Source organism: Amphiura filiformis, chromosome 16 (assembly GCF_039555335.1).
Source record: "Amphiura filiformis chromosome 16, Afil_fr2py, whole genome shotgun sequence".
In the NCBI taxonomy this organism is placed as follows: Eukaryota; Metazoa; Echinodermata; class Ophiuroidea; order Amphilepidida; family Amphiuridae; genus Amphiura; species Amphiura filiformis.
In genome coordinates this window covers 30,149,825-30,170,267 of record NC_092643.1, presented here as the reverse complement: position 1 = coordinate 30,170,267, position 20,443 = coordinate 30,149,825, and the positions used below count along the sequence as shown (strand labels likewise).

The window sequence follows — 20,443 nt, the reverse complement described above, 5'->3', positions numbered from 1 at the left end:
GTATACGCGAACGCGAGCGAGACTACGCGTTACGCGAGAGCGCGTAAAATTCGTCATGCCTGAAACCTTTGTGCGTATGCCAGCTTACAAGTTGAATTCAGTATTTTTCAGGTAGCGGCTAAACATTGCCGTTTTATTCTGTAGTTTTATTGCTGATATCAAAAGAGAAATCATCGAAGTTTTTGTAAGGCTGAGTGGCAATGATTAACTGACATTCCTCGTAAAATAATCGTGAATTATACGATATTTAGCTTCTTTTCGTTGTTGAAAGGATTCAATCATGTTTCACCGTTAGTTCATCACCGTTTAACAACTCGCGTCCGGCGCGTCTGTGTGGTTTACTTCGCTCCCCTCGCGAAGTAAACCACGCAGACGACGCGGCCGCATCGTTGTTAAACGGTGATGAACAACGGTGAAACATGATTGAATCCCTAAATATGTAATTATTATTACATGTGGTTTTGGTGTAACATTGATTGTTTCAAAACAATAGTCTTGGGAAATGGTGACAGCTATTTACTTATTATTTATTCATACACTTTATTGAAAATGAATGCCCCTATTATGAGAGTTTTAGGTTTATTATAAATTTATTTGAAATTTTGTTATTTGTTTTTATTTCGCCAGCATGTTTTTAAATAATGCAAACACACTTAAAATAAATAGTGCCTTCATAATGTTCTCATTAGTTAATAATGTTACAGGCTGTATCAAAATGATTAGTATCCATCATTTCCAGTGATTATGGACATGACTGTCACATTCAAATGCAACATAATTATGATCCGCATAATTGGTAAATTATGCCATAAACGGTCATATAATAAGTTATGGCCATTTGGAAGAAGCAGACCTTTCAATAACAATCAAAACTGATAGGTACCATTGATTTTGATATAGCTTGTATTTCTACATTGACCACTGGTGAGTAGATTCCAAATGATCTTGGAGGTATAGATTTGGGACATGGTTACACAAGGCAGCACTAGTTAGGTGAACGAACGTGAACACGGTACGTAAACATGGGATGTCACGTGATATATTGTAACCAATCAACACGACGCAATTGACATGACGCGTTCAAGGAACATGTTAACGTTGGTTCAGCTAGTGTTATCTATTGCATTGAACCTCGACCATTAGTGCCCAAAATAACAAATAATAGTATTGATATAGGCATATCACAAAATATCAATCATTATTATTCCCCTTCTGTTCATCAGCATCACCGATAGTAATAGTCAACCAATCAATCACTACTGCAAGTTTCAAATCGGTCGATCTTAAGCGCTCAATTTTTATCATTTAGCAATTATTGCAATCAATACAGCATTTTCTACAACGGAAACGATAATATCCAGATCATACAACGTAATGTTAGGTAACACATGATTGACGTTGACAGGCTAGGTGACCTTAAGGTTGGTCTGAACCCTGGAATTATGGAAACTTTCGGGCCTCATAACTGCTCAATTGTTGGTGTAAAGTATATAAAAGTATACATATTTAGAATGGCAAAGACTTGATAAATCCGTGAGGTCAAATTTTAAATTCAGTATTTTTTGACCATTTTTGGGTGCAAATTCCTCGAAGTTGGTCGAAATTAAAAAAATAAATTAAAAAACGGCTCCTAGATATTTAGTTTTTAAAAATTAAAAAAAAATTAATTGGGCCCAAGAATTTTTTTGTTACGTAGCACAAAAAAAGAAGTGGACCAAAAACTATTATTTTTGGGCCAAAATGGCATTTTGGCCCAGATTTGACCTCACAGATGGACTTATCAAGTCTTTGCCACCCTAAATATGTATACTTTTATATACTTTACACCAACAATTTAGCAGTTATGAGGCCCGAAAGTTTCCATAATTCCAGGGTTCAGACCAACCTTAATAGGTCATTAACTTAAACAGGTTAAATGAAAATCGATTCTAATTACTTGCTTTATCGGAACATCTGCTTTTGATGTGATATAATTCAATAAAAATTAGCGTTTGCTTGTAATTTGCGCATCTCCTATTTCCCTGTTTTAATTGATTAGTTTACACTAATTGAGCAGTTAGATTTGATGGGAAACTGAAACTGAACATTTTGTCACTAAAGATATTATTTTTGTTAGTCGTATCTTGTAATTGCCAACGACGATTAAAAACATGGTATAGTTCAAGTTCAGATAAAGATAGAGGTATAGATATCTCTGCCAAGTATTTTTACATAGTAAAATAGAGGATAAAAAGTCACACCCGATTCCAACGCACTCCCAGAGGAGTCAAAAAATAAAATTCGGGAGGGTATGCAAAGATCATAGAGTGAGGGAGTAGGTCTAATGTTTTATTCCGGGAATAGGACGGGAACGGAATTGAGTTAATTTATCTGACTGGATTTAATTCCTGTTCATTCTCGACAGAATATCTGTCCCAATAGATTTACATTACAATTGTCGTAAGGATTGTCGGTTCATAATATGGGAGCTCATTTTATTAGCAACATCTGGCAAACAAATAAACAATGTTGCTAAATATAGTTTTGTTTCTTATTTCTCAGGGGCAAGGACGGGGAAATATCCTATTTTATCCCACCCGGAAGTAGTAAAATGGCATTGGAGTAATTACGGAGGGGAAAATATGGTGGGATTGAGAGAGAGTAGAGGCTAGTGTCCGGGTGGAATTTTCTGACATTTTTATCCTCTACACTAAAAGAGAGAACCTGGGTTTTTGGGAAGAAAACTGATTTCTCAATAGAAGAACGGCAATAAAACATCTGGAGATACCAGAATTCTTGATTTGGATTTTTAAAAAATGGCTTTACTTGAGAAACTTGGTTATTAACAATACTTAAATTTCCATCGAGAACCGCATTTTTTGGCACTGAGAAATAGCACAATTTTTCTCCTTTATAGTATTGCGCAAGTGAGTTGCCATAGAAACCATCCAACATAACTTAGTATCTGTTTCATACTAACACATCCCAATCATGAGCGCGTGCAAGACTTCAAAAACAACAAATATATACCGTTCTGAAATACCCTTTATTTGGCTACATTTACGCAGACACGAGCTAAAAACCACACAGAGAGGCCTTACGACTAATGCAACAGTAACCTATTCAGTTCGCTAAATGATAATTAAGAGAGAAATAACCTTATGAACGTCACGTTTTGCTTGCGACTTAATATCCCCGATAACACTCAGTGTGTTGCCGTGATGGGCCCAGAAAAAGGTTTTAGATTGTTTATATGTCTCAAGCATGTTAGTTTTGTATAAACCAAGTTTATTGTCCAATGGCTACATATAGCGAGGGCAAAATTAACTTAGTATGGACATTTAAGCTCGGGACGTATCCAGGAATGTGGTTTTCATCTAATAGCGCGCGAACTATACATCCAGTTTTTAACAAAAGTTTGTGTTATTTCTTAAGTTTGTGTTATTTCTTGAAGAATAAAGATGGCTACCTGTCAGCCGGAAAAAATTGCAGCACACACGGACAGATTCTACGTTCTAATGTACTATAATATATTTGTTAAGATTTTATACTAGGAAGAAGACTAAACAATTTCCGTAAAGGAAATGCATACAACACATTGTTTAGAACAAAAGCTTATAATTTTTTTCAAATACAAATAATCAAAAATGGTATTAGTTCAAAACCCCATCACCACTGACATTTCACATAAGAATTATTGTACTATACCGTATTCTAAGCCCAAACCACTACAGACACAACGCCTAGACGTTGAACCACAAGCCTCAGCACACTCTACAGAGGTTACCATTATCTACAAATTGTAACCATCTATAAAAATTAAAATAAGCCTAGGCCACGAACCATCTATTATTTATCGACCGTTTCGTCTATTTCCCAAATCCTTTGCAAGGAAACACAATTACTTAATCGTCGATGTGCACATCGTCAATGGGCATGTTTGATTGGTCGAGGCCCAGGGATGGAGCGTTCGCATTGACGATGTGATGACGTAGTTTGGGTTTCTTTGCAAAGACTTGTGGGAATCACGATTGTTAATCCCACCACCATCAGTGATGTACCAACGAACTACTGCTGTTAATATTGATGTTTGTTTTGTGTGTGGTTTGTTCTAGTATTAAAAACAGATCTAAACATCCCTACACCAATATGAATTTTACCTTTCCTCCTTTCTGCGGTGGCTAAAATGATATTAAAAAATAACAAAACAAAGTTGTGTGAGAAATTTTACATACACGTCACCTCCAAAGTGGGAGTACTTCACCCGAGAAAAAATAAAGCAATAATTAAATTGTTTTCTGCATCTTCCTTTAGCATGAAAAATAGTATAGAACATAATGTAGAAGTATTATTTTAGTGTAATTATTACAGAGATACAGTATTTAGAGACACGCATACAGGCTATTCTAAATCAGTGTGAACTGAAAAGTTGAAGAGATATGATTGCTCTATTTTAGTTTTGAAAATACATTAAATGGACAACGTATAGTACTGTAAATTCATCTTTACGGTGACAGAACTTGTTAGCCACAGTTAAAGAGGCGGGCTTTCAGTTAATTCCAAGGGATATAGCATAAGCTCCCAAGAGGTTTATCCCATGTTACAAACCAGTTTCTGAATTAAGCCAGCAGAGCATAAATGCATCGTATATACGGCATGTACAATGGATGACACAAAAGAAAAGTAGCAGTAATGGTTAAAGACCACTAATAGGCCTGGGCGATACATTGAAATACGATGAGGAACTATTTGTTTTCATGGCATTCGAAAAGACTGCATTAAAATCGCTGAAATTGATCAAGTTATATAGCCAAAAAAGTACTTTTTAGAGTTTGATGCTTCAAAATGGTACATTTTCTCTCATTATATGACATTTTTGATGTAATAGTACCAAAATTCATACGCACGGCTTCGGTTTTTAGTAAATAGTCGCCTTATCATATTGTAACTTTCAGCTTCGAGGGCGCACTGTTATTTTAAGGTGTTTACGGTTCAGTGCGTTAAAACAAGAAAAGTCTCAGGTCAACCTATGTTGAATTTTTGATCATTTGGCATCTAAATCATATAGTTTCACCTGATATTGGTGGCATTGAACTGTGAGAGTTCTGAATATGAGAAAATTCCACCCGAAATTAGGCATTTTCCCATTGAAACACGTGTAATACACAATTAGTGGTATTTAACCTATAGAAACACTGAATTCTATGGATCTGATATTCGTCATGGAGACTTTTCTGGCTATTTTTTGCTTACATTTCTCAATATTTAACTGTATTTGCCCTGGCAAGAAAACGTGCATCTTCTTCGACTACTAAGGTATGTTTTTAGAACCCGTTGAGGTAGTAACGGGTTGAGGGGGGGGGGGGGCTTGTGGCATTAGTATTGGGTTTACGGCTGGTTTCTGTGATTTCAGGGCTTCTAAATTCAACAACCTTCGCTTCCCTGCGTATACATATAGAAAGCTTAATGATGATGAAAAATCAATGTTGATGATCATAATAGACATGCCACTTTGTTAATTAGACCCACATGCACATTTTGTTGGTGATTTCCTTGCCCTAAATAACGTACATAGGCCTATACGTGTAAATACAGTATAGGCCTAGGCTAGGCATTTTGCTTAAGCTTTAAGGCGCATGTAAGGCCTATAGTAACGTGTAAAATAAAACCTAGTCTTTGTGTACACGTTGTCTATGGGCCTCTACAGCATCCTGTGTGGCCTCACTCTATCCTAACTCAAGCCGGAACCCTAACTTGATCCATAACTCTATTTTAAACACATATCTAATCCTCTGAACTAGCCGTATCTCTATCCCTATCCATGAGCCTAGCCCTATAAAAACCCTATTCCTAATGCGAACCTGACCCTAATCAACAATTCTAACACTAAACAGCAAGCCTATATCGGAACACTAACCCTAAATCAATCTTAATCTGATCTGATCGTGCTAGGACAGGCTACAGATACGAATCTCCAGATATAGTCCTAGGTTGAAGCAAAAACAGCGAAACAGTCATCATACAGGGTGTCCGAAAATCATTGATATTTTACTCGTCATGCTGTTTTCCAGAAATTTTCTTGTTAAAACATGTATTGCAAATGTCAATGTTTACATTCATGTCATTTTACCTGAGATTGGAGCACCTTTGTGCTTATATAGGTTAAAGACCACTAATAGGCCTGGGCGATACATTGAAATACGATGAGGAACTATTTGTTTTCATGGCATTCGAAAAGACTGCATTAAAATCGCTGAAATTGATCAAGTTATATAGCCAAAAAGTACTTTTTAGAGTTTGATGCTTCAAAATGGTACATTTTCTCTCATTATATGACATTTTTGATGTAATAGTACCAAAATTCATACGCACGGCTTCGGTTTTTAGTAAATAGTCGCCTTATCATATTGTAACTTTCAGCTTCGAGGGCGCACTGTTATTTTAAGGTGTTTACGGTTCAGTGCGTTAAAACAAGAAAAGTCTCAGGTCAACCTATGTTGAATTTTTGATCATTTGGCATCTAAATCATATAGTTTCACCTGATATTGGTGGCATTGAACTGTGAGAGTTCTGAATATGAGAAAATTCCACCCGAAATTAGGCATTTTCCCATTGAAACACGTGTAATACACAATTAGTGGTATTTAACCTATAGAAACACTGAATTCTATGGATCTGATATTCGTCATGGAGACTTTTCTGGCTATTTTTTGCTTACATTTCTCAATATTTAACTGTATTTGCCCTGGCAAGAAAACGTGCATCTTCTTCGACTACTAAGGTATGTTTTTAGAACCCGTTGAGGTAGTAACGGGTTGAAGGGGGGGGGGGGGGGCTTGTGGCATTAGTATTGGGTTTACGGCTGGTTTCTGTGATTTCAGGGCTTCTAAATTCAACAACCTTCGCTTCCCTGCGTATACATATAGAAAGCTTAATGATGATGAAAATCAATGTTGATGATCATAATAGACATGCCACTTTGTTAATTAGACCCACATGCACATTTTGTTGGTGATTTCCTTGCCCTAAATAACGTACATAGGCCTATACGTGTAAATACAGTATAGGCCTAGGCTAGGCATTTTGCTTAAGCTTTAAGGCGCATGTAAGGCCTATAGTAACGTGTAAAATAAAACCTAGTCTTTGTGTACACGTTGTCTATGGGCCTCTACAGCATCCTGTGTGGCCTCACTCTATCCTAACTCAAGCCGGAACCCTAACTTGATCTATAACTCTATTTTAAACACATATCTAATCCTCTGAACTAGCCGTATCTCTATCCCTATCCATGAGCCTAGCCCTATAAAAAACCCTATTCCTAATGCGAACCTGACCCTAATCAACAATTCTAACACTAAACAGCAAGCCTATATCGGAACACTAACCCTAAATCAATCTTAATCTGATCTGATCGTGCTAGGACAGGCTACAGATACGAATCTCCAGATATAGTCCTAGGTTGAAGCAAAAACAGCGAAACAGTCATCATACAGGGTGTCCGAAAATCATTGATATTTTACTCGTCATGCTGTTTTCCAGAAATTTTCTTGTTAAAACATGTATTGCAAATGTCAATGTTTACATTCATGTCATTTTACCTGAGATTGGAGCACCTTTGTGCTTATATAGGTTAAAGACCACTAATAGGCCTGGGCGATACATTGAAATACGATGAGGAACTATTTGTTTTCATGGCATTCGAAAAGACTGCATTAAAATCGCTGAAATTGATCAAGTTATATAGCCAAAAAAGTACTTTTTAGAGTTTGATGCTTCAAAATGGTACATTTTCTCTCATTATATGACATTTTTGATGTAATAGTACCAAAATTCATACGCACGGCTTCGGTTTTTAGTAAATAGTCGCCTTATCATATTGTAACTTTCAGCTTCGAGGGCGCACTGTTATTTTAAGGTGTTTACGGTTCAGTGCGTTAAAACAAGAAAAGTCTCAGGTCAACCTATGTTGAATTTTTGATCATTTGGCATCTAAATCATATAGTTTCACCTGATATTGGTGGCATTGAACTGTGAGAGTTCTGAATATGAGAAAATTCCACCCGAAATTAGGCATTTTCCCATTGAAACACGTGTAATACACAATTAGTGGTATTTAACCTAATTAGTTGCAAGAAATGTATATTTCTCTATAATCTAACGTAGGTTAACCTACGGCTACATTTGTGATACTAATATGGATAACTACCATAGCAATAGATGAATAAAATTTTGACTATATCGCTCTTCACTACAACGTTCACGCGGTACCGATGCATTGAACCAATATATGTCAAAGAAAGGCTGATCACTCGCACCTGCAAGATTAGTATCTTGAAAAAGAGCGGTATTGTATTAAATCTATGTTTGCTGACATACACAGATGATTAGTGCAATCTGCTTGTAGTGCAGGGCGATCTATTCAAAAATTGTATTCATCTATTGCTATGGTAGTTAATCCGATTATGACGTCACTTCTACGGCGTATAGCATAAGCTCCCAAGAGGTTTATCACATGTTACAACACTGTTTCTGAATTAAACCAGTTGCAAGAAATGTATATTTTCTCTATAATCTAACGTTGGTTAACCTACGGCTACATTTGTGATACCAATTAGGTTTTTTGTTATTTCTAAACACATCAACCTATCTAGAGACGTTGGAAGCTTATGCGCTTCTTCTCCATATCGTTAAAAAGGCCACAGGCGCCAATACAAAATCAGGTAATTTAAAGCAGTCATGTGATCTAAGGAATCAAGTAGTGGTTAATTACTTCTGCAAACAGGAGTAATTTAAGAAGTAGCTTTTATTGTGTCCCTACTGTAAAAACTGACACAACATGTAATCCAAATATGTTCCCCAAGGTCGTATAAAGAACACATCTCCTTAGGGGCTATAAGTACACCTCCTTCGGATGGGAATACCGTAAGGATGGTTGAACTTGAAGCGGAGTGTAACGTACTAAAAGCTTGAATTAATTTCACGCCACAATTATTAACTATGCCATATTCTAAGCACAAACAACATTACCACCATCTGCATTATTATGACCATCTACTCAAAATCATATAATTCCTAGGCCACGCACCATCTATTATGTATCGACCGTTTTGGCAATTCTCTAAATTAGTTGCAAGGAAAACACAACAACTTAAAAGTCGTAGTTTGGGCTTCTTTGCAAAGAATTTAGGGAATCGAAATTGTCAATCTCATCACCATTTGTAATCGACCAAAGAATTACTGCAATTAACATTGATATTAGTTTTGTGTGTGGTTTGTTAGGGTATTAAAAACACACATCTAAATATTTCCCGACACGGATATGAATTTTACCTCTTCTTCTTGCTTTGGTGGCTAAATTGATATTTGAAAATAACAAAACAAAAGTCGTGTGAGATGTTCATACATGTAATATATAGTATATGTAAAAATAATATTTTAGCGTTGTTATTACATTTAGATACACAAATATAGGCTATTCTTAATCTGTGTGAAAAAAGGTGAAGAGATATATGGTTTCGCTGTCTTGACCTGGCCATTAAATGGCAAATCCCCTTTTAATGACAGAACTTGTTAACCACATAAAGAGGCGGGCTTTCCAGTTAATTCAAAGGGATATAACATAAGCTCCCAAGAGGTTTATCACATGTTACAACAATGTTTGTAAATTAAGCCAGTAGAGCATAAATGCATCGTATACGGCATGTACAATCGATGACACAAAAGAAAGGTGGCCGTAATCTCTATAATCTAACATAGGTTAACCTACGGCTACACCTCTGACTCCAGATAGGTGTTTTATTATTTCTAAACATAGCAACTCATCCATAGACATTTTCGAAACCTTATGCGCTTCTTCTAGATCGTTAAAGAGGCCCACAAGCGCCACTGCCAAATCAGGCAATTTAAAATAGTCATGTGATCTAAGGAACCAAGTAGTGGTTAATTACTTCTGCAAACAGTCTCAGACGCTACTGTGTTCCTACTGGAAATTTGACAGCACATGTAATTCAAATATGTTCCCCAAGGTCGTATAAAGAACGCGTCGCAGATTTTAGATGCAATAATTACACCTCCTTCGGATGAGTTACCGTAAGGTTGGTTAAACTTGAAGGGGAAGGTTAACATATTCGACTATTGTTTCCACAGACTTCGATATGCGCGTCAAAATTCCAACAAAGTGTAACGTACTAAGAGCTTCCATAAACATTTGTACTTAAAATGTTCTTATGAGAGTTTTAGTATGTATGGATTAATGTCCTTGAACTTCACTCTGTCCTGTTATGTAATCAAGTAACCTCACCTAGTGACGCTTTTGAAACCTCCTCAGCTATTCTCAAATATTGTTAACTGAAGAGGCCCACAGGCGCCAACGAATTCACCCTTCATGTAATGATAAGTAGTCAAGTGATCTGAGAGAATTTCAAGTAGTGGGTAATTACTTCTGCAAACAGTCACAGACGCTATTATTGTGTCCTTACTGGAAAGTTGACACCAGATGAAATTCGATAATGTTCCTCAAGGTCGTAAAACGGACGCATCGGATCGCAGATTTTAGGGGCTATAGATTACACCTTCATATGGATTGCCGTAAGGCTGGTTGAACATTAAGGAGCAGGTAAACCTATTCGAGCTACTCTTTCCGAAAATCACTGGGGTGAAACTTCAATCGAAATACCATGTACTACAAACTTTCATATACATCTGTACATGAAATGTTCTTAGGATAACGTATGTATGTCCTTAACTTCACTCTGCTCTGTTAGGTAATCAAGTATGTCCTAGTGACGTTTTTGACGCCATTCGAGCTTCCTCTCCAAGATCTGTTAGCTGAAGAGGCACACAGGCGACGTGACAATGCCATCAGGTAATTTGAAGTAGTGATCTAAGGTAGTGAATATTTCTTCAATCTGCGAACAGACACAGACGATATTATTGTGTCCTACTGGAAAATTGACACCACATGTAATTCGACAATACACATTTGGAATTTTGGATACATTACTTAAGTTTGGCTCAATATAAAGAGGCATGTTAATCTATTGAAACTTCGGTTTCACAGACTCGAGATATGGGAGTGAAGATGTCGTGTACTAAGAGCAATTTTATCATACACAATCTCTACATAGATAAGAATGTACATGATTTAAACTGCTATGTAATAACGTTTAAAAAGCTGGTCTAAAAAGTAAACGACGTTGCCACCTACAGAAGTAAATAGTTCATTCCATGAAACTCCTTGCCTATTGTTATGCAAACAAAATTATTTTAGTTTGTTTTCATTATTTTGAGTTCGACAGAAAATAACTTCCCGAGTATACATATTTGTAATACTTCTCTACATATTTATAATGCATCTCACCATAATAAAGGCAACCGCACAATGATGATAATTCAGGCGTAAATTTCTGGCGGGAAAGAAAAAGTAGCACGTGAGTTTGCCGGGTCAGATCACATTATCTCCTTGTCATAAAAACAAGTGCCTGTGTCAGTTTTCTCGCTTCATCACTTTAGAAGCGAACGTGTTTACGACACTACTTGTAATAGTAAATTATGTACACATAGTCGCACGCGAGGCCTTATAATGTATGGGTAGGTTAGAAGTGGGAACCAACAGGCGGCCATTTTTGTGTTTCGTGAGTTAGATTATTCAGTGGATACTTATGAATTTTAGTAATTTTGTTAAATTCCCGTCGCTAAAGCCTTCGTTTTTTCATACATGATATTATTGCATTGCAAAAGAATAAAAATAGTGTGCTAAAGAAGCTAAGCTTATAGTTATACAAAGTTTAAATGTAGTCTTTGTTTTGATAGCTAGAATGGAAAATACATAATATATTTTTATTTAAAACTTCGCTGACGACATAGCACTATTGGCCGACAGTCTCAGTGATGCCGAAGAGCTACTCCATCATGTTGAGACTGCAACACTAACAGTCGGTCTCAGCATGAACGCCAAGATAACCAAGACAATGGATTGCAATATAGCCGCATCCCCAATCCAAACGCTTGAGCTTGAAGTAGTTGACGATTTCAAATACCTCGGGGCTTGGATTAGCAGCAGTGAAAAGGGTTTTAACATCAGGAAAGCCCAGGCATGAAGGGCCTATAACAGCATGAACAAGATATGGAAGAGCAGCCTGCCTAGAAATATTAAAACCAAGCTATTCACTACCACAGTCGAATCGGTTCTGATGTATGGTGCATAAACCTGGACAATTACATCAAAGTTTAGGAAGGCGCTAGATGGTTGTTACACCAGACTACTGAGAAAGGCACTTAATGTTACCTGGCAGTCGCACACCACCAATAAGGAGCTGTACGGCAATCTCTCCCCAATTTCCGAAAGGCTGAAAGCTAAAAGGATGAGATTTGCTGGACACTGTGCCAGAAGTGAAACAGGCAGCTTCCAGAGTTTTGCTGTGGCAGCCTACGCATGGTAAAAGATCAAGAGGACAACCAAGGAATTTGCATTAAGCAACTAATCGAGGACACTGGATAGAGAGACAAGACATTAGGAACTGCATGCAGAACAGAGTCGTGTGGAGAGCCATCATAAAAAAGGATTTTGATTTAAATGTAAGCTCACTGGTTCTCCTTTATGAAACGAATTCACTACTCTTACAGTAACATGAACTGTATAATTAGTCTAAATTTTCACATGTCTTTATTACATCTACATAATTCCTCTGATTCTTATGGCGTACAAATGAAACGAATGTGAAAAATCTTGCGTAAACATACTACAGCACAACCTCATAATATAGATGGTGTACGGTGTAGATGGCATATAATTCTGTCATTTAACTTAATTGCTGTAATAAAATTATTACAAATAAAAAGAAAATCGAATGAAGTTGAATGAAGCAAATCACCTGAATGACTGAATCTTAATAACCATTGGTAAACTATGTCATTTGGCGCAATGCACTCCGCCCTAATGAGACATTATTGTCGTAATCTAATAAATTCTCTGCGCGTGTGCAGAAAACGTTAAACCCAATGATAATAAGAACTCGATTCTACTTATTTTTTTGATATTGTTATTGAATCATGATAGTTACATTTTAATGAATTACACGAACCAATGGAGGATATCCGGAAAAAGGGGAGGATATCCGGAAAAAGGGTGGGAAGAGAGATATTTTATACTTATCGTCCTGAACAGAAAATATAGAGGTCTAATTCTTTAAACGATTTATATCTATTTTATATGGCCCTAATTGGTTTCATATAATGGCTCAAACTGAATAGAAATAAGTACATTCTTCTTTACACAGACAATAAGCCTGCGATCATTAATGTAAAATGATTTCGAAAGAACTGGATTTTTAAGGATGTGTCCAGATCAATGTCTATTCAACCACTCTTTGAGCAGCAATAGGAATCCTGTTTTAGCTATTGCAAGTTACATTCTAGAAGGGCTTTGTAAGTTAGTTTTACTCTTATAAGATTGGAACCAGTGCAATGAGTACTATTAAGAGTGGAATACTTTACTTCACTCAAAAAATGCGACCCCTACATAACTTCCCCAAAGACTGGTTTGCACTCTTTTTACATTTTCCTTGAGAACAATATGACACAATAGTTTCGGAATGATTCCAAGTACACAAACCATGAACATGATGAAGAGTGGGTATTTTTTCTACCAAGGTCTCGCCTCTCACAATATTTTTTATCCATACAGAACAAGAATATTGTTCAACACCTTTAAATGCCACCGCCATTCCACATTTCCCTTTAAATTGAACCAACAACATTAGCATAATAGTTGCATAGTGGACAGATGGTTAACAGTACAGGCAACAGTTATTGCTTGTGCATTGTATAAACGAAGTTTAGTCAATCATCAGAATTATAGCAGGTCTTGTTGAAACACGTCTACTTATAGTAACACCAAACTCGAAACATTATTTGAAATGTCATGGCTATTTCATAGCCAATACGTAAATTTGAAAAAGATGTAATTTGTTGCATTTTGCATACAAAATATCACAGACACAAACCTATCCTTACATTAAACCGAGATATTCTATTTCGTAAATTCAAAGAGAGTAAAGCTGTAAATGTTCAAGCTCATTGCTCAAATACGAAATAAGGAAACCGGTACCGCCTGCCACGTATAAGACATTTGACTTAAAGTAGGTCTATATCATTGTCTTGACGATTGATAGCCACCTGCACCGCACATGGTTTCAAACACCCAAAATCTGATCATCATTCATTCATCTTCACACAATATAAATTTCTATAGTATGACGAATGATTCAGGATAGTATGAAAAACACATCGCTAAATAAAGTGACGACTTGTTGAGTACGATGCCACACCCACTGGGCCTCAGAGACAGATCTAATATTTGTCGAGGGAAGGTTGTGCATTCCAATTAAAAAAAACTCTGACCTGTTGTCCTCCTTGACAAATGTGCACCTTATCTTTCAGATTGCGTTTACTTGAAGCCAAACAGAAGCGTTGTAGCCGGACTAACACGATTAGAGAGTCATTGGACAATTGAAGAAACCGATGGGACATGTATGTAAGCTTAATAATAACTGAAGAAACGAGAAGAAACGATTTATACTTTTTATGCCATTGTATTTGTTTCATTTCTCATTTGAAAGTTTCAAGCCAGGATTGATAGATTAAAGGGATTTTAAGTGATTTCACGAGAACATAATAAGTTTGTAGAAGTACTTTTTGCAGGATTAATGGACAGACAAAACAGTACAAATATAAAGTATTAGAAAAGTTTGCTATAGTTCGACGATCGGAAAACGTTTTAAATGACCAGGGGTTAATGTATTATATTTCAGGTCAAAATATACTGGTCATGTAGCACAAGTGCACAATGGCGCTTTACAAGATATTTGAAATAAATTGAAAGCTTATTTGATCTCGAGTCATGATATTTATATTTAAGTAGCGATATTACAGGTTCATGTAAAATGTCTTATTTTGCGTGATCTCAATATGGTACTTTTCAATATGAAATAAAATAGGTTGTATCTATTTTCACTCTCAATGGAAGTGTAAGTGGAATGGGCTATTCCATTTAAAATTCACACACCCCCTGTCGAAAACTTTCGAAATATCTGCCACAGGGGGAGTATGAATTTCAAATGGAATGAACTCATTAGGCAACTCTATTTGAATTTCATATACCCTCTGAGAAAGATTCAACCTGAATCTTCCCCTAAGGGAGAGTGAGTTTCAAATGGAGCTGCTAATGTGTTCATTTCATTTGAAATACATACTCCCTTTGTTGAGGGGTAGTGTGGATTTTAAATGGAATAGCCCAATGTAATCACAGTCTAGGAAAGCTTGGAGGAGGAATGAAATACAAAGTAAGTATGTCGCGTCTTGCAGGACATAATGTCATGGATTGGATTCAGGTAAGTCACCTCACCCTCTGGCTGAATTCATGTAATGAGAAATGGTGAATATTATGAGTAAGAAATATAATGTTATTTTCCAATATGGGCATTCTGTATGAATTCCGCACGTCTCATATTTAGCACAATAAACCAAGTCCATTCCAGTTAACCGCCAAAGTACAGTATCTCTCAAAGGTGGAGATTAGGAATGCATAGAGCACTACTAGCAGCGCCTTCCAGTTTGGAAAGTTTTTTGGATTAGAAATGGTTGTCCTGCGTATTTCATTATTATTTGTTAACTTTCTTGAATAGCAGAATTATAACAAATCATGCCGTATTCTGTTGATAGTATATTCCCTATCAATGCTGCGTAACCATGGAGGTAACTTACACTACACTTCACTCTATCTTTCTCTATTCCACTCGCTGCTTTCTCTTTCGCCTTGGCCTCTCTTCAAATCATCTCTGTTCACTCCCTCCTCTCCGTTCTTTCCTCCTCATATAGAGAGTCAAATAATAGATTACTAGTATCTACTGATATATCTATGACTTGTTCATTGTGTGCGACTTGGTACCCTAGGTCAGAGCCATGCACTTATCTGTTGGCATGTAACAGTTACGCTAACCTTCCCTCACTCCAGGTCTGTTTCATTAATATTATAGAGTCAATGATGCACGCTTTCGTAATTTGCCTCAAGCAAATAAGCATGGTTAAACATTGCATCATTCTTCCTGAAATAATATAACGATCTGAGTGATTTCCGTAGTGTTAAAGTCTGGTAGTAAAACCACATTTGCCGACATTAATGGATACCTTAACTTCTTTTAATAAAATTATTATGTTCCTTTGCAACAATCACTAGGATCCACAATAAGCTCATCTATCAGGCACAGTTCTTTGACCCAAATGCATTTGCACAGTCATTGAATGAACTTTGAAAATTAGGGTACAAAAACTCATACTCTGTAACTTGAGGACAAATTGTGCACTATGGGTGTATAATTGAGGTTATTGAACTATACCATTGGGATGAGGCTATTGTGGTCAATAGTGAATGCAATCCGTTTCACATGCTTAAGAGATTCCAAATCGATAGTAGATTATTCTGGGAAACAAATTTCAAATTAAAATCTGCATGAAACACGAAAGTGAATAAAAAGAAATTACACAACGCATAACGAATCTTTGTTTATAGTCGTTTTGTTCATAATATACAATACATCTTTCAATACAAAAAAATAGCATATTCATTTCACCTAATTTTGAGAATTGAACTCACACACATGCACTAAGATGAGACTAAGTTTGATGCATTCGAAATTAATTGGTTGTAGCTTTAAGGGATCTAGAACGAGCGTTTATTGAGTTTCGACAGTATTTTTTGTGGGACATGAGAGCACATCAGACCTATCGAATTGCATTCTTAATACGAAGCATCTCTTTCTGATATCAAATATTTTTCATTTTTTGAAAATCACAATATAATACAAATTTTATGACAAATTATAAAAATTTGATATTTTTCAAATTTTTGATTATAACAGTCCTCGAAGTAAATTATATAAATCTAATGATATATTCTTAAAGTGTATGTAGCTGGGAGGAAAAGCCGACGGTCAATTGAAAATTTTGACCTTTCATATTGAAGATATGGATTTTTTCCTAAAAGACCTATTTTTTTGGTGTTTTTGGGAAAAAAATCCATATATTCAATACGAAAGGTCAACATTTTCAATTGATCGTCGGCTTTTCATCCCACCTACATACACTTTAAGTATAAATCATCAGATTTATAAAGTTTACTTCGAGTACTGTTAAATATCAAAAATATCAATTTTAATGATTTGCCATAAAATATGTATTAAATTGCGAATTTCAAAAATCAAAATTATTTGATATCAGAAGGACATTCTTCGTATTCAGAATGCAATTCGATATGTCTGATGTGCTCTAATGTCCCAAAATAAATACTGTCCAAACGTTCATACCCCAGCCCTTAATGTTTGCAGATTCTGTTTCTTAAGAGTAAAATGTACTTTTCTTGAAAGCACAATAACATCTAAAATGTGTCAAATTTAAACTTATGTTGCTTACTTCTCAACACGGCAGCGGTATCATTATAAAGCAAAAAGTAATAATGCAATGGAAATTACCCTCATATATATAATATGCCCGTAATGTACTCGGATGTCATTTTTGATCTCACGTGAGTTACAAGATGGTACCGTTACTGCACTAGTCTCTCGTCTTCATTACACTTTTATATTTCCTATGAAGGCTAATTTGCATGGTAAAACACGGCATATTAGTCTTCTTGAAAACAATATGCCTTGGCAAAAATGTTCGAATGGATCATGGACCCTAGGGATCTGCATATGACCATTTAGCCGTTCAGAGAGAAATTTAACTATTAGGGTAGTATTTTCTTTGTCAAACTTTAACCCATAGGATTCAGGCAACATCAGAGCAGCATGTACACACTGATATTATTAGCCCTAAGAGAAAGAAAGAAACACATATATAAAAAAAGCCTACGCGCATAGACACAGCTTCTCTCAAGCCTCTCAAGTATATTGTGTTTTAGGGAACTCATTAGTGATATTTTCAATGTAATGTACATAAATGATAAAAATATGAAATAATGTAATATTAAACAACAGCAAAACTGCAAAACTAAGTTTAAGCTTTAAAGAAGTGCAATTGTATGAGCTTTCGTAATTTGCGTCAAGCAAATAAGCATGGTTATTTTATTAAACATTGCATCATTCTTCCTGAAATAATATAACGATCTGAGTGATTTCCGTGAGTTACAAGATGGTACCGTTACTGCACTAGTCTCTCGTCTTCATTACACTTTTATATTTCCTATGAAGGCTAATTTGCATGGTAAAACACGGCATATTAGTCTTCTTGAAAACAATATGCCTTGGCAAAAAATGTTCGAATGGATCATGGACCCTAGGGATCTGCATATGACCATTTAGCCGTTCAGAGAGAAATTTAAATATCAGGGTAGTATTTTCTTTGTCAAATTTTAACTCATAGGATTCAGGCAACATCAGAGCAACATGTACACACTGATATTATTAGCCCTAAGAGAAAGAAAGAAACACATATATAAAAAAGCCTACGCGCATAGACACAGCTTCTCTCAAGCCTCTCAAGTATATTGTGTTTTAGGGAACTCATTAGTGATATCAATGTAATGTACATAAATGATAAAAATATGAAATAATGTAATATTAAACAACAGCAAAACTGCAAAACTAATTTTAAGCTTTAAAGAAGTGTAATTGTATGAACTTGTGGGATCACAGATTGCAGGGGCTATACTTCAGATGGGTTACCGTAAGGCTGGTTGAACTTGAAGGAACCGTTGTGCATGTTATTTTAAACCTATTCGAACTATTGCTTCCACAGCCTTGTGATATCCAAGTGAAAATATCGTGTGTCAAGAGCATTTACAATCACCTGTATATAAAATGTTCTTAGCTTCAAATAATGTATGCCAAAATTGTTATATTTCACTATTTCACTTTTTATTTTCAGTTTTTTGAGAGCCATGGAATAGAATTCCGTTGTATCCGTTACTGTGATACTTCTTACCATAGTAAAAACAACCGAGTCATGATGTTAATTCAGGCGTAAATTTCTGGCGGGAAAGAAAAAGTAGCACGTGAGTTTACCGGGTCAGATCACATTATCTCCTTGTCATAAAAACAAGTGCCTGTGTCAGTTTCCTCGCTTCATCACTTTAGAAGCGAACGTGTTTACGACACTACTTGTAATAGTAAATTATGTACACATAGTCGCACGCGAGGCCTTATATGGGTAGGTTTGACAAGGAAAGCCGCCAGGCGGCCATTTTTTTGTGTTTTTGTAAACTAGATTATTCAGTAGATACTTGTATCATATAAGATGTTGAAAAGCTTGTGAATTTATTAAATTCTCGTCTTAAAAGCCTTCGCTTTTTTATATATTGTATGATATTTGATTGAATCGCGGACGAATAAAAACACTTCTGTGTGAAATTTGATGAAGCTTTTAAGGTTAAAAGTACTCTATGTTTTGATAGCAAACAATGAAAACTCTTTGATAATTTTGTAGTTTGTAAACCATAAGCTGACAGAATAGATTCATATAAAGTGTTAGTTAACAAAATTTACTCAATCAACGTATATTGAATCTGACAAAATATCCACTTGACGGCACATAGCTTGTGAACTTATTAAATTTGTCTTCATCTTTGTAAGAGAATGATTGTAAAACTGCACTTCAATATCAAACAAGATTTTGATTTAAGTGTAAGCTTATCATTAGCCGAGTCTCCTGCATAAAACGAATTCACTGTTCGCTTGTTCATCAGTCAACTATCTAAATTAGCAATTTTCAACTTCTTTAAATACATTTGCATATTATTCTGATTCTTATGACGTACGAATGAAACGAATGTGAAAAAAAATAATACATAAACATACTACATCTCAACCTAATTGCGAGAATAGCAGTATGTTCAACATATGCATTAGATTGAGCGTACGATGTACAAGGCGTATAATTCTATCATTTACTTAATTGCTGTAATAAAATTGTTACAACTAGATAAATAAAATCAAATGAAGTTGAACGAAGCAAATCACCTTAATGGCTGTAACTTAATAAGCATTGGTAAACTATGTCATTTGGAGCAATTCACTTCGCCCTTGTAAATATACTATATTGTCGTAATCTAATCAATTATCTGCGCATGTGCAGAAAACATTAAAGGCGATGATAATAAGAACGCTATTCTACTTGATTTGGTATTGTATTTGAATAGTTACAATAGTTAAATCTTAATGGATCACACGAGCCAATGGAGGATATCCGGAAAAAGGGTTGGAAGAGAGATAGTTTATACTTAGTGTCCTTAAAAGATAATGTACATTACTGATTTTTTTTTCAACGATTTGTTTCTTACGCATTATACCGAAAATCGAAATGTTTGATATAATTCATTACTTTGTATTCTTTCTATTCAAGGTATACGGCTAGTCTCCTTTGCGTAAAATAATCGAATCATATCAAGTATTGGTGAAAGTAAAGTTATTTT

At 35.7% G+C, this 20,443-nt stretch overlaps 1 protein-coding gene across 8 annotated transcripts in view; it reads right to left on the bottom strand.

The window, feature by feature from the left end:
- LOC140135854 (calretinin-like) overlaps window positions 1-20,443 on the bottom strand; it is a 195,110-nt gene that overhangs the window by 134,813 nt on the left and 39,854 nt on the right. For 6 of the 8 annotated variants that reach the window (XM_072157496.1, XM_072157500.1, XM_072157495.1 and 3 more), the window contains exons 3-4: window positions 9,310-9,330; window positions 4,140-4,160 (exon numbers count right to left, since the gene is read on the bottom strand). The exons of 1 other annotated variant lie outside the window; for it this stretch is intronic. In XM_072157496.1, the coding sequence (XP_072013597.1) occupies window positions 4,140-4,160; window positions 9,310-9,330 (42 nt within the window). The remainder of the gene's footprint in view (window positions 1-4,139; window positions 4,161-9,309; window positions 9,331-20,443) is intronic. One more of the 8 variants, XM_072157499.1, reaches the window with a different exon arrangement.